At 31.5% G+C, this 24575-nt stretch overlaps 2 protein-coding genes across 3 annotated transcripts in view; one reads left to right on the top strand and one right to left on the bottom strand.

The window, feature by feature from the left end:
* The window catches only part of LOC122627045 (bone morphogenetic protein 1), a 41042-nt gene extending 36519 nt beyond the window's left edge, over window positions 1-4523 (top strand). The window contains exons 11-15 of the mRNA XM_043807800.1: window positions 19-337; window positions 417-708; window positions 820-1033; window positions 1112-1362; window positions 1537-4523. Of these exons, the coding sequence (XP_043663735.1) occupies window positions 19-337; window positions 417-708; window positions 820-1033; window positions 1112-1362; window positions 1537-1701 (1241 nt within the window). The 3' untranslated portion in view covers window positions 1702-4523. The remainder of the gene's footprint in view (window positions 1-18; window positions 338-416; window positions 709-819; window positions 1034-1111; window positions 1363-1536) is intronic.
* Window positions 4524-4795: 272 nt separating this feature from the next.
* On the bottom strand, window positions 4796-24563 carry LOC122627046 (protein draper). 2 transcript variants are annotated; one of them, XM_043807801.1, is made up of 17 exons: window positions 24426-24563; window positions 10351-10605; window positions 9809-9935; window positions 9500-9668; window positions 9175-9421; window positions 8940-9060; window positions 8676-8813; window positions 8413-8592; window positions 8016-8343; window positions 7610-7717; window positions 7182-7346; window positions 6812-7018; window positions 6144-6473; window positions 5948-6058; window positions 5673-5873; window positions 5405-5587; window positions 4796-5329 (listed from the first exon to the last, which is right to left on the bottom strand). In XM_043807801.1, exons 2-17 carry the CDS (start codon window positions 10458-10460, stop codon window positions 5037-5039), a joined length of 3018 nt encoding a protein of 1005 aa, XP_043663736.1. In that variant the 5' UTR covers window positions 10461-10605; window positions 24426-24563; the 3' UTR covers window positions 4796-5036. The 2 variants fall into 2 exon arrangements, with proteins under 2 accessions (XP_043663736.1, XP_043663737.1); XM_043807802.1 differs by lacking the exons at window positions 6812-7018; window positions 7182-7346; window positions 7610-7717.
* Window positions 24564-24575: the final 12 nt, after the last annotated feature.

Raw genomic sequence — 24575 nt, 5'->3', positions numbered from 1 at the left:
TATATTGAAACCTTTCAGATGCATGCGGTGGTATTTTTGACGATAGTAATGGCACGATCACGAGTCCATCTTTCCCGGAGACTTATCCAGGAAACAAAAATTGTATTTGGGAGATTATAGCACCACCGCAATATCGTATCACTTTAAATTTCACTCATTTCGATCTCGAAGGCAACAATGCCTATCAACAAGAATGCGAATATGATTCTCTCGAAATAGCTAGTAAACTCGGTGACGATATTCTGAGGAAACATGGCATTTTCTGTGGTGTTAGGTTACCACCAATGATCACGTCGGAAGGCAACTCTATGAGGATCGTATTCACATCAGATAACAGGTTGGACGATCGACGAATAGATTTCATGTATCATTTTTTCCAATATACCAAAACTTTTATTGCTCGTAAACTTTTTCAGTGTGCAGAAGACAGGCTTCGCCGCAGTCTTTTTCACCGACATGGATGAGTGCGCGAATAACAATGGTGGTTGTCAGCACGAGTGTAAGAATACGATAGGCTCCTATCAGTGTTCCTGCCACAATGGCTTTACACTTCATGAAAATGGCCACGATTGTAAAGAGGGTGGCTGCAAGTACGAGATTACGGCGCCCGTAGGCACCATTACGTCGCCCAATTTTCCTGAGTATTATCCTGGCCGGAAGGACTGTGTTTGGCACTTCACTACCAAGCCGGGACATCGTATCAAACTGGTCGGTCTACATTTTTATGACTTTCAAGGGACACAGATCACGAAAAGATAACTATATATGTTCAACGAATTTCGGGGGCTTACATTTAAATGGATCTTTATATTCTCGTAGGTATTCAAAGTATTTGAGATGGAATCCCATCAAGAATGTGCTTACGATCACATTGCCATTTACGATGGGGATTCACCAGAAAGTCACACGTTAGGTCGCTTTTGTGGTACTAAGGAGCCTCATCCGATTTCAGCGACTGGTAATCAGATGTACATGATCTTCAAGAGCGATGCCTCCGTCCAAAGAAAAGGTTTCCAAGCTATACACAGTACTGGTAGGTTAACAGTCATTATCCAAGTAGTTTCTTCTTCGACGTTCGTTTTTTTCATTCAAGTCATTCTTTTTCTTTTAGCCTGCGGAGGATACTTGATGGCGACGGATAAGGTAAAACACCTGTACTCGCACGTCAGATACGGATATAGTAATTACGATCATGGGACCGATTGTGATTGGACTATCGAAGCACCAATCGGCAAGAACGTTCACCTGTCTTTCTTCTCCTTCCAATTGGAGTATCAAAGCGAATGTGGTTACGATTTCGTTGAGATATTCTCCGGTTTGGATGCATCCAATCCATCCTTTGGTCGACTCTGTGGAAACTTGGTATATATATATATATATATATACATATATACATACTTTCTTTCATTTCCATTAGTTTTAATTAGTTTTAGTTAAACCATAGTTTCTTAATTTCATTACTTTTAATTAGTTTTAATTAGTTTTAATTAATATGAGAAACCATATTTGGACTAACAGCTGATGGCTTTGTTTCAGAATAAAACTGATTATGTATCGACGAGCGAGGCACTTCTCGTACGATTTCGAACGGACGACACGATATCGTTCAAAGGTTTCGTAGCCATTTTCGTTGCAGTAGACCGGCAAGATAGCGATGAGAGTCACGGTGGTGAGGACGATGAGGATAACGAGAATCTCTGATCCGTCGCCGGCCTCGCCAATCGATTGGGTTATGGCTTTTGAATAGTATTGCCTATAAACCCTACGATCGATCCTTCCAAACGAATGATTGAATCGTTTGCTTGTTGGATCTCGTTCGATCGTCGAGGTCTGGAAACTGAGAGACGCTCTCTCTTTCTACTTTTATTTTTTTTTTTTAAATCTTTCTTTTGACGATTTTTATATAGATAAAACAACGTGTTCCCTCGCTAAAGTCACCTTACTCCGATTAGGAACTTAGGGATTCTTTTGCGAGTAAAAAAACTTAATCGAATGTGTCCCAGTATTTGGTTACTCGAAAGTCGATAAAATAGATACCGATATTAACAACTCGATCACTAAAGAGGATCTTCGAGTAATCCAAACGCATATCGCCTGCCAAAAGTCTCGGTCTTATCTTAAGCAAGTACTCAAATCGTCCAAAATAATATGTGTGTATATAGGATATTATATACGACAATTTCTTTTTGTTTCTTTTTTTTTCTTTTTTCTTTTTTTGAGAAATTATTTCAATGAGATTTATGGCTCTCTTTATTATACATATTTAATAGACATATCGAGTACTATCTTAAAAACGTATGATTGTAATAAGAAAAAAAAAAAAGATAATGGAAAGGAAAGAAAAGAAAGAAAATGTCGAATGATAGGAGTAGAGAAAGTTGTTTAAAGGTTTCGGTACTCGAACTATCAAACATCAGAACGTTCAATCTGAAAGTTAAAACGATAAACAACGGAAAGATGTAAAGTAACGAATGGCCAAACTGCCATTGATTATACTTAACTTATATTGTCATTGACTAGTGTTTGCGCGATGCATTTTCGCGACGAAACAATATAATTCTCCTTAATATAATATATGTATGTATATATATATATATATATATATATATATATATATTATTACATATATATATATATATGTGTGACCTTGAATTTCGGCCTATTATACGGTCGATCAACGTGCCATGTATATTTAGTTATAAATCATATTTCTCTGGATATTAACTAATTCCTTGTCCCAAAATATACAAAGTCCTTTACCGATCATGGACTTAAAGAAAAATTTTCAAAGATGACGGCGATTGTCCAACGATCTTCGAAACAACTTTCGATTGTTTCCATATATATCTTTCTCTCGATCATTCTTCACCACTGCCTCGAGATCGTGATAACAATCGATTCGAGATATCTTTTGGTATACGACGACTCGACGAACATGTCTGAAAGTAATTTATTTTTTCTTTTTCTTCCTTTTCTTTTTTATAAATAAATTTTAAAAGGCACGCATTTCGAAGGTATTAATTTTTCGACATGTTCGACATATAGCAGAGGACTAATATGATAAGTTTATTCTGTATAATATAGATGTCATTTTATGGATATAATTCACGTACGAATCGTCATAAAAAAAAAATTTGCGATTGATTATGAACGATTAACGAAGAAAGATTTTTAATCGGTCATCGTATGTTATATTATATGTACCCTTAAAAATACGCTGAACGTTCGTTGTAAATAATAATGTTTAATCGTAGACACACGTCGCGACGTTTTATAGATGGTTTTTAGATTCTCGATCTTCTTATCCTGTTACGGATTACCAAGGAAACAAAATATCTTAATTAGAACAAAAGCAACAGTGTTACAACGGCAATAAAAGAAAAAAAGGAAAAAAAATGAAAAAAAAAAAAAAACAAATAACAAGCACATAACATTAAGCCTACGTGTACACGATTATTCCGTTATTCGAATGGTATACCCTATTAATCTTAATTCTCTGTATGTATATTTAGTAATTATTTGTTTATTTATAAAAAAAAAAAAGGAAAAAGACTGGCGCTAAAAAAGAACAAGGACGAAGCAACTTATTAAAAATTGGATCCTAGATTCCGTCGACCGTTTATGTAAATAGTACACTGCCTTCTACTCCGTATCCTTCCCAAAGATAATATCTTTATCTTTATCATTTTTAACGCCAAGATATACATATATATATATATATATATATATATATATATATATATATATATATAATAAAAGACATTTGCCTCTTCGACTGAGTCAAAACTCGAGATTATATTTGGAAATATTATTGCGTACGTAGAATTTAGAATCTAGATTTATCCGCGCCAGTATATGAGTTAAGAATTAATATATATATATATATATATATATATATATATATGTATATATATATATGTATATATATTTATCTACAAATATAAATATATATACATATATCTGTGTGTGTACACGCATGAAAAAAAGAATCTGTCCTTCGAAGATTAACATTGCGTATAGTCCATAGAGATGATCATGAATGTATGTAGAATTTATTGCAAGATATAATGTAAGAGCAATTGGTCGCATCGAGTTCCTTTTTTGTAAATTATATGTGATTTCGCTCTCAGAAGAAAAAAAGAACAAAAAGAAAAAAAAAAAAAAGAAAAAGACAGAATAAACGTTGCAAGTATTGTATCTCTTATCTTGATCATATATTATATATGTATATGTATGTATGTGTATATGCATTTTATGAATACGAGTTAAGGATTACAATTTTATGTAACACTCGTTATCACAGGTCGACTTATCGCACTTCTATCACCCAACAAACATATCACTTTTATTTCAAATATTTCTCAATAAAACGATCAACGAGTTTTTTTTTTTTATTAAAAATACGAATCTGTTCGAATCATAGGGTAAATATTATATCCAATAACGTTAGCGAATTAACGAGATCTTTGAATCGATTCTATTGGAAAGATCCGTTTATATTATTAAATTTTATTTCACGCTTCCATGCAGCTCATTAAAGAAATCCTTCATTACACTTTCAAGTGAGAAGATTTCATTTTTTTCTCTCTCTCTCTCTCTCTCTCTCTCTCATTCTCTCTCTCTCTCTCTCTCTCTCTCTCTCTCTCTCTCTCTCTCTCTCATTTTCTAAATATCAATTTCTATAATATACATACATCTATATATTGTATAAATAGTATCTATAATAATACAATTTTTCGATGTAAAAAAAAAGAAAAAAAACAAAAGGATAAAAGATAAAATGAAAAAACGAATATTGCAAAATGATAAATGTAAAACGTGTGTGGATTATTCGGTCCGAAAGTATTGCTTCCACTACACGTCTTGCACTTTTTATTGCTCGCAAGTCGAAAGGTCTTGCCAATTTCGACTTCTCCTGACTCATTGTCAATGTCTCGTGTTGATGATGATGCATTATGTCACCAGAGTCTTTTTTTTGCACTTTGGCTCGAACGCAAAATAAAATCCATCGCGTGAACAATGTTGTAAGACACTTTTTAAGTTTCTCCCAGTTCAGGATCCTTGTCCTTTAGTTGGCTTGGTCCAGCATCATCATCTTCTGTTTTAGGTCCAGTACCATTGGGCATTCGATGATATTGACTCTTCCAGGTGGTGCTTAATGGCCTTGGATGATCTGGATGATCGTATTCGGATTCATTTTGTTTAATCTCGTCATAGACATGTTCGACTTTCTTCCCATCCATCTCATCAATACTATGATAAACGTTCAAATTTGGATTTCCTAAATCGGCGTCTCTGTTCTTCAGATCGTATTGCAGCCCATAGGCACCTAAATAAAAAAAAGAAACAACTCGTTTTTGTCCTTTTAATTTGTTTAAGAATCGTTAATAGATGATTAATGTACCTTTACAATCGTCATCTTCTTCTATGGTTACGCCAAAACCAAGTTTAACTCTCTCATTGTTAACATTTTTATTTGTACCAAGATCGTTTCTAATTTGACGATTATTCAACAACGTAGTCGTACCATCGTCGTATCTCGAAGAGCCTTGATAGGCATAAACAGGATTATCGAATTGGTTTCGATCTATAATGATATATTAGGTTATTTAAAATTATTTTAAATATATTTTTTAATAATGCAGTGCAACTTATTGATCATGATCACTTACCAGGTACAGGATCAGCAATATATTGAACTTGGGCGATCTCGTTTTTCAAATCTGCCACTCTACGACGATGATAGAACCAAGCTGTCACAGTGATAGCGATCACAATAATCGCTGCGAATATACCTGCTATCATACTACCATAACCAGATTCTTCCTTTTGTTGAACATTTCTTGAAAACAACTGTTCGTCACAATTTTCACCTGTAAGTCATATTTCTTTTTAATTATAATAATAATTTCTTTAAATATTTATCTGTTGATTATGATAAACAAACCTGTATAACCGTATCTACAGATACATCCTTCAGCAGGATGACACGTGAAGAAATCATTCTTACATTCGCAAGGCTCCATGCATTGATCACCGTAATATCCCTCAGGGCAAACTATTAACAATTATATAAAACATCATTGATGTGATATAAGACGAGTTTTATAACTTAAAAGTTCAAATAGCAAAGTCAAACTTACTTTCGGTACACCTGATACCTGTCCAACCACGAGAGCAACGACAATGACCATCACTGGATCTACATCTACCATGTTGACATTTGCAATGTTGTGTGCAATTGACACCGAAAGTACCCTGTTGGCACGGAGTTTGACACAATTCACCTTGCCATCCTGGCATACATTGACATTTTCCAGTAACGTGATGACATTCTCCCCCGTTTTTGCAATAACAATGATGGGCACAATTTAAACCATATCTGTTAGGTGGACAAGGATGTTCACAGGTGAGTCCCATGTAACCAGAACGACATACGTATTCGCCAGTGACATGATCACACGTCATGTTACCTTTAAAAGATAAAAACAAAAAAGATATTAGATATGAAATCAAACGTAGTAAATATCAAATTTCTCATTTTATTGAAATATTATTCGTTTGATTAATTTTGATAACTTTCATACTTACTAATTCCCTATACGACAAGTCTCTCTGGCAGAACAAAAAGAAGCAAGAAGTGGGAGTAATATTATGTGTATACAACGACTACTGTTAAAATAGGAGCAAGCGTATATTAAACACTACCCATGACCAAAAACTTATTCATTATCGTTCGTTACTATCACACACGCATATTCTCAAAGTGTATTAGTTATAACATTCCATCTACTTTTAACGAAGATCTTACCGTGCTTTTTCTCTGGACACTTTTCTTTACAGCGTACACCATACATGCCTTGTTTGCAAGGCTGAGAACAATCCGGCCCTTCCCAGCCTCTCGCGCAAATACAATTTCCTGTGTCTGGGTCGCAAGAACTATTGTTCATGCAGTTGCACTGTGAGTGACAATCCTCGCCGTAAAGACCCTCTGGGCATTTTGTCTCACACCGGATTCCTACGTTTTGACATTGCAGTCAATAGTGTATTGTAAACAGTTTCCGAGAATAGATCCATGATGATGATGACGATGACGATGATGAAGATGGCGATGATGATGGTGAGAACGAACGTTCGGTGGATAAATCGATGAAGATAATTAATGAAAATAACATACAAACCTCGCCAATCTGGCTTGCAAATGCAACGGCCGGTCCTTGGATCACAGTCGATGCTGTTTTCAGGATGACAATCACATTCCTGAGTACAGCCATGTCCAAAGAATCCTTTCAGGCAACGATCCTTGCAGAGTTCACCGACAAAGCCAGCCGCACATGTGCATGTGCCTATATGATTAAATAACGTGACGTGTGTTCTCCGATTTTTTTAATCTTTGTTCGTTTTATATATATATATATTTTTTATATATATATATATATTTTTACAAACAAGTGTAGGTGCAAACCGAGACAAGTTAAATAGAGTAAGAATTTGTTTCGATAAGATGCAGAAACTCGAAATATTAGTGATATTAATCAATGAAAATGGGTAAGTAAATATGGTGCCAATTAGAATTTTACAACAAAAACGTTACACCCAACTCCCTTACCATTTTGTGGATTGCAGGAGGCATTATTAAAGCAGTTGCACTTGTTCGCACAGTCCTTGCCAAAAGACTTGTCGTCGCAGGGACGATCGCAGAGAACACCATCCCATCCTATCAAAATATTACAATACGTAACAATGCATTACTTACCTTCATCTGCTAGTTTTCTTTATTAACGACTTATCGAAATAATAATCTACTATTTCACGTCTACAAATTTATTAATACTGATGCAAAAAGAGAAAAAAAAAAGAGAGAAAGAAACCATTTTACGTGCATCTTACGAATTTTCTCAAATACTTTCTTAATTTTTGTTTTACTCATTTAGAGAAACAAAAAAAAAAGAAACGAAATCTCTCAAGTGCGTGATCTCATCGTTTACAAACATTTTCTAATAATTCTGTCTCACCTGCAGTGCAATTGCAACGGCCATCCTCGGGTGAACATTTAGCACCATTTTTACAAGCGCACCTTTGAACACAATCCTCTCCAAATCTATTTTCAGGACAGATTTCGCTGCAATCATCCCCTCTATAACCAGGTGCACAAATGCAAGTACCATTTATCGGAGAACACTGAGCATTGTTCTTGCAATTGCAATGTTCCTGACAGCCTTTCCCATAAGTATATAACGGACAAGTTCTACTACAAGTTTCACCGTCCCAGCCAGCTTTACAGATGCAATGACCAGTCCATGGATGACAGAATTCTGTGTTATTTTGATCGCATTGGCAAACCTTTGAAGAAAATTTACGTTATCCTTTATTACGTTTCTCGATTTGATTTACTATTTTAAGTTACTTTACCTTGGAACAATTTTCTCCCCAGACACCATCTTCGCAAATTCTTTTCTCACATTTTTCACCTTCCCAACCTGGACTACAGATACAAGTACCGTTAGTCGCTGAACAAGTGGCACCGTTCCTACAATCGCATTCTTCAGTGCAATTCACACCGTATTTATCTTTCGGACAAATCTTCAAACACTGTTGGACAATCGAAAAAATTTGTTAAACCTAGATAGATAATGGCGATCAGGAACATTAGTATTATCTACAAAAGTGTTTACTTTGTCATCGTAAAAACCAGGTTTGCATTGACACTCTCCGGTAACGTGATGACAGTCACCACCGTTGTAACAATCACAGATCATCGAACAATTTCTACCCCAGAAACCTTCCGGACAACGATGAGCACATACAGAACCCTACGATAATTTCAAGATAATTATTTTTATCTTACCTACTTAAATGTAAATAATATGTGAATGAACAATGATCATTTATATGATATCACAATGTATAAAGAAAAGACAAATTACTCATACACCTACCATCCAACCAGGTGGACAAAAGCAATCGCCAGTTGTCGGAATGCACACTCCACCATTTTGACACGTACAATCTGACTTACATTCATTCCCATGTTTACCAGCAGGACAAAGATCATCGCACCTACAAGTTACAGCAATTTTTTATTTTATATGCACCTAATCGTTGTTAACGAAGAAATATATATATATATATATATATATATATATATATAATTAAAACATCACAGAAACTTACAAAGGACCTGTGTAACCAGGAGCACAGTGACACTCTCCAGTTATGTGATGACAACTTCCACCATTTCTACATCGACATTGTTCGCCACAATCCTGACCGAACTTATCTGGAGAACATGTCTGATCACAGTACTTGCCTTTCCATCCTCTCGCACACATACACTTCCCATCGAAAGGATCACAGGTTGCATTATTTTGACACATACAATCTTCTTGACAATTTCCACCCCATTTTCCCAATGGACATTCTACGATAAAATAAATAAAAAATTTTGTTCAACTATTAGGATCTAACTGTGAAATCTTTTAAGGAATAAAAAGCTTACTGAAGTCACAGAGGGGTCCACCATAACCGGATTCACATTTACAGACGTCCGGTGCGATACAAATTCCATGTCGACAATTTTTCGAACAAATAGGAATACAACGATCGTGACTTGTTGTTTCAGTATAACCACTGCAACATTCCTCTACTGGTTTTTGCTTCGTTATTTCCTAAATTGTAGAGGAAGATGAAAAATCAAGGGATTGGTGCATGCTCATATACATATATGGTAAAGCTTAGAAGTACATATATACGTATATACATTGAACAAGGTAAAAGTGGAGCAAAGCAAACGAGTTGGTAAGCTAACCTGTTCCTTATAGATGGTTTTAAAGACAACTTTGTATTTGGAACATCTCGGTGGGAAGCTTAGACACCATGTATTCTCTCGTATGGTGTAAGGTTTCTGCTCTGATACTTTTACAGTGATCTTGTATCTAAAAATATGTTCTTTCATATATGCACTACTTCTTTGATAAGATTAGAATTCATTTATTAACTAGTTATTCTGTCATAACGATTAATCTATCTAGGATGATCTACTGTACTAAATTTGAAAAATTAATTACTACGGATATAAATCGAATGTAACTGAATATAAAAATTGAAATAATCCAATAATTAGGTGGTAATTTACATTTAATTAATTCAACAAATTAAAATTTACTACGAATAAAATGATCATTGAGTTAAATAATGAATAAAAAATAATAAAAACTATTGTATTAGAATATAATTCATTTATGAACTGTGCTGATCATGAGTAAGTTTCTTAAAATTAGTGTGAAAAAGTCAGTAAATACTTTGACAATAATAATCGAAAAAAAAAATAAATTTAAAGATTATACTCACGTATCTTGACGCGTGCAAACATTCGGTCCTTCGAGTACAGCCAAAGTACACGTACAGATCAGTGCTATCACCACAAACGTAGATATCATACGCTCCGATAAGACAGCCATTTCGAGTGAAAGATGATCGTCACGATGATTACTATTATGATTATTATTAAACAGTTTTTTTCACATTGCTTTTACGTGTAACGAGATACGTTCTCCACCGAGGATCTTCCTCAATGTATGTCCAAGCGAGAACACATCCTTTGATCTGTAAATGAGAAACAAAAATTTTAGAGAAATTATATATAAAATTATATAGGTGTATATATATATATATATATATTTTAATTAAATATACATTATTATTCAGAATTATTAATTAATCATCTTTTTCGTTAAATCTCGTTTTTAAATATAACAAAAATTATTCTCAATTTTTAGAAGATTTTTTGAATATTTATATAGACGTCAATGCACTTTTTGATACATAAATTTAAAAAGAGAAGAAAACTTTTACAATCAGTTGCAATTGGAGCAAATGTATATTATACGCGCATTCATAATTATGATTATTATTATTAATTAGTATTAAAAGATCTCTTTAGATCGTTCTATCATATGTAATAAAATATGTTCTCAATCAAGAATCTTTATCAATGTATATACTGGACAACAACGCATCCTTTGATCTGCATACTTAAAAAGAAAAAAGGATATATGTATTTAGTAGAAATTGTAATTGGAACATATACGAATAGAAGAAACTTAATATTGTATATACTTAATCATTATTATTGTTACCATTATTATTAATTAAAATTATTAACTTTACGTCTATATGTGTTTAATAATTTTTTAAAGATAATTGATTCAAATATTTAATTACTTAAAAAAATGTCATGTGTACCAGAAGAAAAACTATAAATCATTGAACTTCCGGTTTCACCGGAAGTCTGATGTTTTATTTCGTACTCTTGGAATATTTGACATCATGAAATTTTCCTTAATATATTTTTTTTCTATCGCTTCTAATCAATTCAAAATTTATAATAATATTATGAGCTGTTATTTATTGGATTAATTTTTAAAAACATTTAGTCGGTATTTTAAATAAATAATCAGTGTCGATAATAAAGTATCAGTACGTAATATAAGTGATGTAATCCTACTTAATTATTTATATCGAACAAATAAATAGAAGTTTATATATATCTAATCACATGATGACGATGATGATGATTATTATTATTAAACGATCTTTTTAAATCGCTTTTATATTTTTAACGAAACACTGTCTCAATCGAATATCTTTCTTAATTCATATGCAACAACGTATCTGTTCATTTAACAATATAAAAAGATTCATTTAAAAGAAGTAGTAACTCGAGCAGATTTGCGTGCAAAAAGAATAGATTATGTCGATATTCGAGAAATGAAACCGGTTGTAGCTACGAGCGTCATTACATTATAAGAACATAATGATTCGCGGAAAATCTATCTCTATTATCTGCTAGACTTTAAACCATGAATGAATCATATCCGATCTCGCTTTTTAAGGAGAATTAAAGAAAGAAAAAGAGAGAAAGAGAAAGAGAGAGAGAGTGAGAGAGAGAGAGAGAGGCAGAAAGAAAAAAAATTTCTCTGAAGTTATCGGATATCAAAACATGTTGACGCATATTATACGCACCATTGGCCGACCATTCATACGACTTTCTTCCAAGTCACATATCACTTGAAAAAATATCTACCCTTCAATAAGAAAAAGCGGTATTATAAAATGATATAAAAAACATATTGCCGCTATTATTCGAATGAAAAAAATTTTCAGATGAACGCGTAGTCTTTCGAAAAGATGCTAAATCTGACAATAAATAAATATAAGAGGTATGTAGATTCATAAACCGAACGAGTCATAAGGTCGTCTGAATCTTATCTTTAAAATAGCAATTTGTCATTCATAAAGCTGTATATTCACTTCGAACAAGGAACCCCATATGCAATCGTTTAATCGTTTCAAATGTCTGCGACCAATAAGCATTCTTTTTCTTTTTATATATTTTTTATAGTTACTCTTTGTTTTTTCTTTCCCTTTCTAATTTCATAATCGTCCTCGCACTTACTTCGTCAAAAGTCATTAAACATTCAATCGGAAATATTCAATCATCGAACATTAATGCGAAATACTTCTGAATCGCTCGATATCACGACATATACGAATACGAATACGCTTGTAATTCTAAACTACGAATAATAAATTTGTTATTGTTAAAGAACACAATCACAATTAAACGCGAAACTCGTGCAACGAAATAAATTAAGAATAATTAATCAACAAAATATTATATATTAAATTCGATTTTGAATATTTATTGTATTTTATTGTTCGATCTTGCAACTATATGGGCTCAATGATTTTTCATTTATTCATTGAAATGTTGTTTTTAAATATCAAATTTTTAAACGACGAGATTTATTAGAGTACAATGTCCCTACAAATACGACTCGAATTCTTCTTTCTATACCTTTCATTAAATTCGATCATCGAGAAATGAATTTAAAAGGAAATCTAAAAGTATATATGTAAGAGTATATAACAAAAGCACTTTCAATTACACGATGTAAAATTTAATATATTGACATATGAATCACATGACATTATTTATTCATATCAGAAAATTTATTTTCTTTGGACATTGTCAAAGTAGCAAAAAGTTATAAAAGAAAATTGAAATAAAAATGATTCTAAAAGAAATAATGCTCTCAGTAAGCATCGGTAAAAATCTAAAAATAACGTTGAGAATACGCAGATACAAAATAAACAAATAACAATTCGTGAAATGAATGAGCATTTGTAAAACGTGCCGGGTTTGTTGATCCGTTGATATAACTCAGCACATCCACGACCTCCTATGATTTTATCTTTGGAGACGCCTAACACTTAAGCCATAGCAAATGAAATAAAAAAAGAAATAAAAAAGAAATAATGTTTCTCCGATCATGGACCGAATTCTGATTCAGAAACTCACACACGTGTTAAACATACTATGCAACAGCTACGATAATTAATTTTTGTCATCGCGTGACTCGTTTCGTGATTCATATATGCGACAGTAAATCAATTGGCCTCTTGTTCGAGTAGTCGCAACCGGAAGTGAAAAATCAACGAGAGAAGAGTATTCGCGGAAATATTTAAAAGGGAGAGTTATCGGAAGGTGTATTAACAAAAAAAAAAAAAGAGAGAGAGAGAAAAGAAAATGAAAAATGTAATTATTAATTTATTAAATACAATATTAAAAACTTTCTTTTTAATTGTTTAATTAATTTATTAATTGATTAGAATTGAATTACTTTTTCCATCATTTTTGTCCGTCTCAAAGAAATCGCTCTTTTCCTTTTTTTTTCGTATCAAATTGTTTGATCAACTAATTAATTCAAACTAAATTATCTGTAAACGATCATTTTTTTCCATAATTGGACTAAATCAAAGGGCTATCAATGCTCGATAATACTGAGTTGATTTTTCTTGAAGATTTTTTTTCGCCAATTAATTTTATAATATTTGCTGTACTAAAAAAATCTAAAGAAATCATTTCAGTCACAATAAATGATTTGAAAGTTTTCTGAAAAAAATTATTATAAATCTAAGAAATAAATATGGCCTAATAATTGTACAATATAAAAGTTGTTTTATATTAAATATTGTTAGTAATTTTTTCAAAATAAATCTGACAATATTATAGGATGTATTGTGTGTTTAATTAATGCTTTATCAGTTTGAAGATTGATAAATTGTTTCCCTATAACTTAGTCCAATTTTTTTTCTCCATCTGAAAGAATCGTTCACTTCTTTTTTTTCTTTGTTTCAAAAGTTGCATGCAATCTCGAACTCGTACGAAATACATACTTTCACGTTTTTGAATTAATAATTAACGTGAGATTTACGTGACACGCAACGTGTAACGAAAAGTCACGGGACGATTTCGTGAAACTTCATAGTAAAACATAATTCAAGGATTGTGTAAATCATAATTCATAATAATTATATACCTTTATGCTAATAATCGGCTAATAATCGACTAACTTTATATACTAATTTCAAAGTCATCTTAATGGAAATTTTTAATAATTTTTATTTCTTTTTGCGAGAGATAAAAAACTGTGATAATTTGCTAATAATATCAATCGATTCGATGTAAAGTGTTTCAAATGACAAACGTTATCCTTGAAATAAAGATGCTCATTGTCATAGGATCGCAACGCATGAATCAAATGGGCAATGACTAATCCGCAAAGTATGAACAAATAATAATCAATTTCTTTATGTTTCTTTATTTATTCGATCCATCCAGAACAACGGATAAAGTGATATATATCGGAATCGTATTTTTAATTATTACTGAAGCTTTTGTGAAATAGTCTGTCCAACCCTTTTACAACTTCAACCCTCTTTAATCCTTTGTCTTTATCCCCTAAGTGCTAAAGGATTTCGTCATAGGGATCTCATACTAAGTATTTTCAACATTTTCGTACTTACTTTTAACATCTATACATCTCCATGTATGTATGTAGGTAACAAATTATCATATATTATAGGATATAATCATTATTATCACGTACCTACATTATCTATGTACATACATATAACGCTATTGATTTATATAATGTATAACTGTGTACTAGTATAATTTACTATACAAATGAAGTAGTATATCTCTACGTTATACATACATTCCTGTCCGCTTATATCATTTAACTCTAAAATTTATAAACTTTTTTGTATCTATGAACAAATTATAATATATTTATATTAGTTTTATACTATAATATACATACATATATATATATATATATATATATATATATATATATATATATATATATAGAAGCCAATCGATTTATGAAACGTATTATCATACAATATTTAATACGTTTTCTTTAAAAATATATTCATAAAAATACTTTGTTATTTTTAAAAAATGAAGGTTTATCTTAAGAAAAAAAAAATAATACAATAAAATAAGATACGCTCTATAATTTGCGAATGGGATCTCAGAAAAATCAAAATTGTTAAATTCCTCGTACTCGGTTACACTCGTTGATCTTTCTATTATCTAGTCATTCAAGATGAGCCATCCACGCTCTTCTAATTCACGCTTCTCCAATCACAGAATCATGCATTTCTTGCAAGTTTCTTGAGATACGAATAAGGTTTCCTTGATTTAACGTTCGTTTTCTTACCTCTGTCTTATCTATCGCATAAAACATCACAAATAGCATCACAAGAGATAAGTTAACTTCAGTATTTCTCAATCTTCTTCATCCTTGTAAAATTTTTTTATTATTTTATGAAATATACGAATCATAGATGGAAAAATTCTTTCCACGATGACGACAATTCTTAAAACCTTCGAGCTAAGCTAATTGGATGTTACTATAAAACAATTTCCCTATTTCGAATTTCTTTTATTAGTTAGACCGTATAAGATAATACAAAATGTCTAATCTAGTTAAATGATAAAGTTCTTTCTATAAATATCTTACGAGTACTACGCCAATGTTCGAGCCAGCTGTGTAGCATGATCATGTTTCTATCAGGGGTACGTAACACGTGTTGACTATACACACATACACAAACATCCTGTATTCTTGAAAATATTCATTTCCTGTAACACGTACATACATAAGATATATATATATTATTATTATTATTATTATTAAAAAAATACAATTTAAAATAAATTGTATCATTAATACAATATATAAATTTTTCAAATCAAAGGAGGACATTGAGCACCTCTGTTTTAAATCCAGACAGGTCTCTCTCTTTTTCTTTCTCTCTCTCCTCTCTCTCTCTCCCTCTCCCTCTCTCTCTCTCTCTCTCTCTCTCATTCTCTTTCTCTCTCCCCCTCTCTTGTACGTGTATACACGCGAAGAGGGATCTATAGAGCCCCTCTAATGACGAAGCTGTACGTATGATGTACAGGCGAATAGTCGCATTACGAGCGCATGAGAATGATGCGGGAGTGCACAAGAGAAGTGCAACGAGAGAGAAAGACATAGCGTAATAAGCGGACTTTAACAAACAAGGCATTGATTATTTTCGTCTCTATTGTCTCCTATGCATTTATGATAAATTCTACGAAAAATTAATTATGAAAAATTCTAAATATTTTGTCATATATTTTGTCATACGTATAAAAGATTGAATTAAAAAAAAAAAAAAAAAAAAGAAAAAAGCGGAGAGAAAAAGAATCGTTGACGTCAACAACATCGTATCGTCATCGTTGATAATAAGACTGATTTTATCAAAATTACTGCATATCAGACGGTTAATAAGAAAACAAAATAAAAGAAAAGAAAGAATAAATTATTTTATGAGAAAATATTTTTTTTTCGACTGACTCGTATATGCGGTATTTGCTTTGATTGACTGTCCACATGTATGTTTATGCGATTTATCAAGAATGTTTGAAGAAACATTGTCCTCTTGAAGAGGTACACACACACACATATATACATGATATAAAGACAAACAAGTACGAGATGACATGTGAATCTCATGCGTAGGCGTTAATGCCACTTGACTGACTGTGGGTGTAATATATATGTGTGTGTTTTTGCATGTATATATATATATATATATATATATATATATATATATATATATATGTACGTAGCGTTTACGATGACAAAACGGAACCATAGAAGGTAATAAAAGAAGAACTATGCATAGAACATCGTGAATTCTCTCAGTTATGTAATCGTGACATTTCAAATTATTAATTTTTTGTCTCCTATGCCTTCTTTTTTTTCTTCTTTATTCTTCCAACGCTTGCAAAAAGGAAACAAGCGGAAGAATTTCTTCCCGTATTTCGAGAATAATTTTTAGTGATTGAAAAATCGAGGATACAGTTGATCTTTTATTATCGAGATTTCATAATAATGTCTACCTAAAATAAAACGAACTTCGACGAGAGCCAAGAGAAAGTTTGTCTTCGAATTTTTTGTCGGATGATTTGATCGACCGTATCATTACTGTTTTAATTTTTAAAACAATCTATCGTCTGGTTGCACGGCATATTTTCATTTAAATATTACACATTTATTTATCTAAGGGTTTTTACAATTCTATTTTATTTTCTACAGACAAAATTAATTATTAGCTTATACTCGAAATTTTTCATGTTTCACATTTTTAAGTATAAATTATTATATATATATATATTATATAAGTATAAAACTAATATAAATATATTAGAGTATAATTATATACTATTGTAAGTAATATTATATAATTCTCGCATTATATAATTAATTTATAGTTAGGAAAAAAAAATTGTATCATAGACTGTTAAATGATATAAGCGAATGTAAATGTACGAATATATTATATAAACGTAGAAAAAATACTATATTACTACAGTAAACAAGAATCGTTATGACGAAAGGATAAACAAATTGATTCGATACGAAATTATTCTAATAAAATCGGCTACGATCACGACCGAGACGATCGAGATATCGTTCGATAATGTTCTATGAGAAGACAAGAGGGGTCCGACCCTTCTATACCGAGTAGAAGGGAGTTAATTCGTTTACGTCGAAAAAAGAGAGAGGTAGAGAGACGATGAAGAAAGACAGAAAAAGAGAGAGAGAGAAAGAGAGAGAGAAAGAGAGATAGTAAATTTTCAGGAGCGTAGCAAGTATCATACAACTGCATAGTGTCGATCTCGAAACTGTGAGTCACAGGATGTGGGGCGACATCGTGATAAATTTTTAACAAAATTATTCATCTCTCTCTCTCTCTCTTTCTTATTACGGGATATGCATCATTGTTCATAGTAATCATCAAACTCCATGGTAAAAACAAAGGATGCTGAAAGAGAGAACAATGATCTGATCGTTTCCTGAAGTCGATCTTAATATAAGAAAATTGAATTATCTGACAGCAAAGGAAGCAAATATTTATTTTTAATCTTTTTCATTTACTTTCTCTTTCTACTTCTCATTTTGATTTATCTAATCATTCAGAGGATATTGAACTTAGGAAGCACGAGATAATAATAAATAGATTCGAAAATTCTGGTTGTTATCATTAGATAAAAAAGAAAAAAAGAGAAACAGAGGAAAAGTCTCGGTTGATTCAATGATTAAAACTAAATTTATAAACTTTGATTGCGTATTTATTTCTAATGAAACCCGGCCTGCAATAATTACATACGGATATCTATATTAAAATGCAGTTTTCCGTCATAACGTTAGTTCATATTGTTATATCAATTAAAATTAACAAAAATTAAAAAAAAAATAATAATATTTATGATTCCTCTTTTAAGTATGACATCTGAAAATATTTCAATTGAGCTAAACTTTTTCTTCCTTTTTCTTCTTGAAGAAAAAGCGAACGCATTTCAATTGAAGTTTCAGTCGAAGAGAAAGAATTCGACAACAAGGTAATTTATTAGCCGAGTTATTTATTTCACGATGCGTTTTGCGCAATCCCCAGAAATGCACACGGCCTGGTGAAGAAGTGAAAGTCGGTCCAACGACAACTAACGTAATACATTTTGCCGATAAGGATATAGAAGGTGATGGATCGAAAAAGTAAAGGATGGAAATATCTCTTTCTCTTTTTATATCCTATGAGATACGAAATCGACGAGGTGTCCCACGTATAATTCGTGTTATGCGAACCTAACCCGGAAACATTAGCTTTCTGACTTGAGACTATATTAACTCGATTATATCTTCTCGAGGACTTCCTGGACAGTCTAATCTTTAGAAGAAAGTTACTTATACGTATACGCATGCATGTATCTCCGATAAGCAAGATTATCGTTATTCGTTTCATAAGTAGATTAATATATAAAAAGAAAATTATGCATATATTACTTCGAATAAAATCTCGAACGAGAAAATCAATCAAGTACCTGTACCAAAAATGAAATAAAAAAATAAAAAAATTAATAAAAAACGATAAAAGAAAAGAGTATTATAATTAATTCATAAATAAGTGCCATAAATAAATTTATTACCATAAAACGATACTTATTTATAAGTCACTGTAATAGCAAAATGATAAAATCAGAAATTCTGATTATAAAATACCACATTTATTCTATTTATGTAACTATAGCAAAAAAAAAATCTATACATTTTTTATTCTTCTCTTATATTTATTTCTTATTTTTGGAACGAACAGCAGACTTTTCACTACGATATTTTGTTCAGATTTCAAAGTAACGAATGTCTCTCAACAAAAAGTCTTGCTTTTATGAGAAACGTAAAATCTAGAAAGAGAGATAAAAAGAGAGACAGAGAAAGAGAGAGAAAGATGCAATCTCAATTCGTACATTTTCCATGCTTTTCATCGTACATCTCTGTTTAGTGAGATAGTCGTCCTTGACCTCAAAGCTAAATCGATCAACTGCAGTGGGATGCTTCACCTAGCAAGTATTACTGCAGTTAATTGCAACTCTTGTTTATTTCGAATTCATTGATTTAAATTTTAATATATTTTTTCCAATTAGCCAATTCTCATTTTAAAAATAGATTTAAATTTAATAGGGATTTAAATGTTCTTTTTCTTTAGCAAAACTTCTTCATCCGTAAATTTCCATTTAAAAAGATTTAAATTTAGAAGAGACATGAATGTTAACATACTTATTGTATATAAAACTTTTCAATCCGTAAATACTTTTCTTAGAAAAAAAATGTAGATTTAGACAAGATATAAGTTTTACCGTGGTTGTTGTCCATGAAACTTTTCTATTCTTAAATTCTCATGACAAGAAAAGGTTTGAATTTAAAAGAGATATAAATTTTAATATAGATGTTGTTTATTTGTTGTTTACGAAACTTTTCCAGTTATAAACTATCGCTATAAAACAGAAAATATCAGTAACAATCAAATTATTATTCGAAAATAAACAGAGTTATGAGTTAAGATAACGAAATAAGAACAATAGATAAAGCATATAAAAAAAAAAGAAGAAAATGAAGGAAAAATCCGAAAGAAATTCTTTTTCCTTGTGTATTTTCGAAATGTCATTCTTAAGCCTCTCTCGTTCGAAGGTCGCAACGTATCTCATTCTTTCGTGATGGAATGCAAAGGAAATCCCGAGCTCCGAATTTTGATTCTACGATACATTCGAGTCGCTTTCGATTCGACTTCTTTTCAACGATTTTCAACCTTTAAAACTTTCAAATCTCTCGGGCAATTATTGACAAGATTAAAAAGAAAAAAAAAAAGAAAGAAAAAAGAAAAAGAAAATCTTACTAACGGAACGTGACGAAGCATGACGATCGTTTAGAATAGTAAAATTATTGTTTCGAGAGCTCGTGATTTAGTTCCCCCTCTTTTTACGAATCCCTCAACGGATGCAAGGGAACGTTGACCCTTGAACAATAATCAAACGACTAAACAATTGACTTTAATACTGTTATCATTGAAATTATCAACGTCACTATCTGCCTTGTATTCCTTTTAAAAATTAAATATATCTACTGATCATACGTCAAAAGAAAAAAAAAAAAAAAGAAAAATAATAGATCTTTATCGCCATTTTTCAACTTAGATTTAAATGACCAAGTACCGTTCGAAAAAAGGCGGGAAATCGAATTCCGCTAACGAGTCCCACTCTTAAACGAATTCTACTGCGAATTCTTGGAATGTTTCGATACAAAAATGGCCTTCGTGTAATTCGCCGTACGTTAAAGCCGTTATATACAACAACAAACTTCTCGCATTTATTACTATTCTCGGAAACACAGTTGTTACGTGAGAATGAACGAACGAACATTGTTCTCATTTCAAAGTTTTCTTCGTTATCGCGTTGTCCATTTTCTTTTTTCTCAGTCGTAAGATAACATTTAATTGATCTTAGTATCTTCGGTGTGTTCATTGCTCGGTTGGATACTCGAATCTTTTTTTGCTTCAGTCAAGAAAAACAGGGAGAGGAAGAAAAAAAGACAGAGAGACATTTATGAGTTTCTTTTAACGATTAACTCGCGAAACCGTTAATACATACGTACATATGTACATACATACGTACGATACATAGAAGGCTTCTCCGTTCACCATGAATTCGGTCAACTAACGTTCTCTACGCCTTCTCGCAACTAGTCGCATAAGTTTCCATTCGAAAGCCTTCGTACAACATTCTAAATATTTTTACGATTGAACGAAGTATTACTTAACTCGAAAGATCGTAAAGATTGTCAATCGTCTGTGTAATTATAAAAGACAATTGTTTTTAAGACAATATTCTCGATTTACAGCTTAGATTTATTATTACAAAATAGATCGTAATTATTATATTCGTCATATCATATATCTATACAATTTCTAAATTTCCTATCGACCGGGCGATTATTTTAATCCGAAAGATTGTAAAAATTGTCGATCATCCGTATAATCAGAAAGCTAAATTTCTTTTTAGACATGATATTATCGATTTCCGATTTAAATATGTCATTTAAAAGAAAATAATGAAATATTACATCAATTACAATTTTATATATTTATATACATTCGAAATATTCTATCGATTCAACGATTGATCTATCAATCTTAACTCGAAAGTTCATATAAATCAACAATCATCACAATTATTAAATTCGACTTATGAATTGTATCATTGCAAAAAAAAAAGTTAATAAATATAACGACATATCCTCACATATATATATATATATATATATATATATATATATATATATAACATTATATCACAAAGAATTAGACGAAACAATCACGACTTTCAATGTTAAATCAATCAATACATTCGAAAAGTCACTTATACGCTTAACCTTTGAAAAATAAATTTTAGAAATCATACCTGGAATGTTAGATGATGTAATTCGCAAAGGGTATTAAGAGTATTAAAAAAGAAAAAAAACAAAAGGAAAAAACAGAATATTTCTTCACGCCTCTTTTCTACACCTCCTTTTTCTCTTTATCACATATACTCTCCCTTTCTTTTCTTCTCTCTGCTGCCATTAATAACATGGCAGCATTATTCCAACGAAGCATAGAACGTAGCAAGTATAAAGACCAGCGGCAGTTCATTGAGCGAGACTCCGATGGAAAGCATACGGGCAAGATGGCCTCGTTCTCTTTCTCTCTTTCTCTTCTATTCTCCCTATCCATCGTTTCTTTTTTTCCTTTCATTAAGCATTGCATCTCAGTGAGCATTGTCAAGGTGCTCTTTCGCTTCCATTTATACGCGACGAAATGGAGCAGGTCGTCGGACTTATTCAAAGATCGCATTGTTCTTCAAGCTTTTCAAAACATTGCAAAAATAATGATTCGTTGATTTTGTCGATTGAAAAAAGAAAAAAAAAAAAAAAGAAAAAAGAAAAAAATAAAATGGAACGATAAAAAAAAATCTTTCAACTTTTTATTCAATGTATTATTAATTTTATTAAGAGAAAACAAAGTCGAACCGAAAGAAAATAATAAATAATTTTCTATCACAGACGGACACACATAGAAAAAAAGACATTTATTATTAGAGATAAAAGATAATCGATAAATAACGATTAGATCTTCCGATCGACAATAAATATCCAATGATGAAGGAATAAAACGAAAAGTTAGATTAAAATTAGAAATAGAACGAAGTAAAACGGCGAACCTGTGACGTAATGATCAACGTTAAACTTTTCTCATTATTCTTTTGATTAATTCTCGATATGCAAAAGAAAAAAAAAAAAAGAAAGAAAGAAAAGAAACGAAAAGAAATGGAAAGAAAAAGAAAAAATTATAATCTCGAGCGTATGCGTCATTGAATTCACTTGAATGAATATACAAAAGAATTTTAACATATGACCGAACACTGTTTTCGATCTTTGACCCTAGAACTCGATGCAATGATATACGACATTTACGAGCGATGCTTCTTCTTTCCTATGATTATCTTTTCTTATTATTATTTTTATTAAAATAAGATACAATTTAATTTGATTATATTATCTATTTAGTCTGTATTTATACGGAAGCTTTTATTGAGAGAAAGAAAAAAGAAGAAAGAACGTTTTGATATGAAATTGTCGTCGAGAACATTTAACACTATTACGTAGAATCGAAAAGACAATGATCATTTTTATAAGAAATATAAAGATATCATTAATAATTCCGTCATTGTCTTTATCGCCATCAATTATAATATTTCTTTTAATTATTGCATGATTATTCCTTTTTTATGCAATTTTTCTGATCTACGTGTGTGTATCTGCGCGCGTGTGTGTGTGTCTATATATATATATATATATGTATATGCGTATACGTAAAATGTTTATATCCATAAATTTTTGTTTCCTCGTAAAATGTACATTCCCTAGCCAACAAACAATCTCTAGAAAACAAACAAGGATAATATTTCTCACGCTACGGGTGCCGTTATATGTACCTAACGTGAGTAAATACTTGCATCCCTATGCTTCCGTGTTTGTCCTTTATACCTGGAACTCCGACGAAAAAGTAAGAAACGTTCGAAGAATCGACACGAAACGCATTCATTTAAGATCGAGGAACGTATATAAGCTGCAAAGAGAAAACCGGTTTCTTCCCTGACCGATCGTATTTTTACTCGAATGAAGAACACTCGAGTAACCTTCTCGGAACTCTAAGCAAGTTCTTGCGATTGTAAATTCACCAAAGATCAATCCTACCAAAGTAAAGCATTGAATTTAATGATATCTACGAGTCAATCAAAAATAAATTATCTTCGTTGAGATTATAAAATCGTCCTAGATATGCCAGTCTTATCAAAATGTATAAACATTATTAAATTTGATATCGTGGGAAACAATGAAGCATCGTTGCAAAAAGAACAGAAATCATTCGTAACGAAGCTAACTATGCTTTATCGAGAACTTCCTGATCAATTACTCAACTACGTCATGACGAACATTTATTAACTTCCTTCAATTTTGAATTTCATTCTTTTACCCAAAAGCGAATAAAGATCGAACTTCTAATCATACGACGTGAAAAATGACTTTCTTGATGAGAAATATTGAAAGTTAATCTTGAAAATATTTCAACATCAACTATTTATTATTAATTATTTTGAGCTTACTTACCCTCTTCTCGTAATCCGATAGTTATTCCAAAATTAGTTCACCTACTTTACGGTAGCTTTAAAAACACTCACAAATTGACTTCGCGATTCAAACTACAGCTCTCACATCAGCGTTCAAAGTTCTACTGTTATGTTCTACTAAACTCAATTA

The sequence above is a fragment of the Vespula pensylvanica genome, chromosome 2 (assembly GCF_014466175.1).
Source record: "Vespula pensylvanica isolate Volc-1 chromosome 2, ASM1446617v1, whole genome shotgun sequence".
Taxonomy (NCBI): Eukaryota; Metazoa; Arthropoda; class Insecta; order Hymenoptera; family Vespidae; genus Vespula; species Vespula pensylvanica.
Note: the sequence above shows the minus strand (reverse complement) of the source record. Positions and strands in the feature narration are given on the sequence as shown.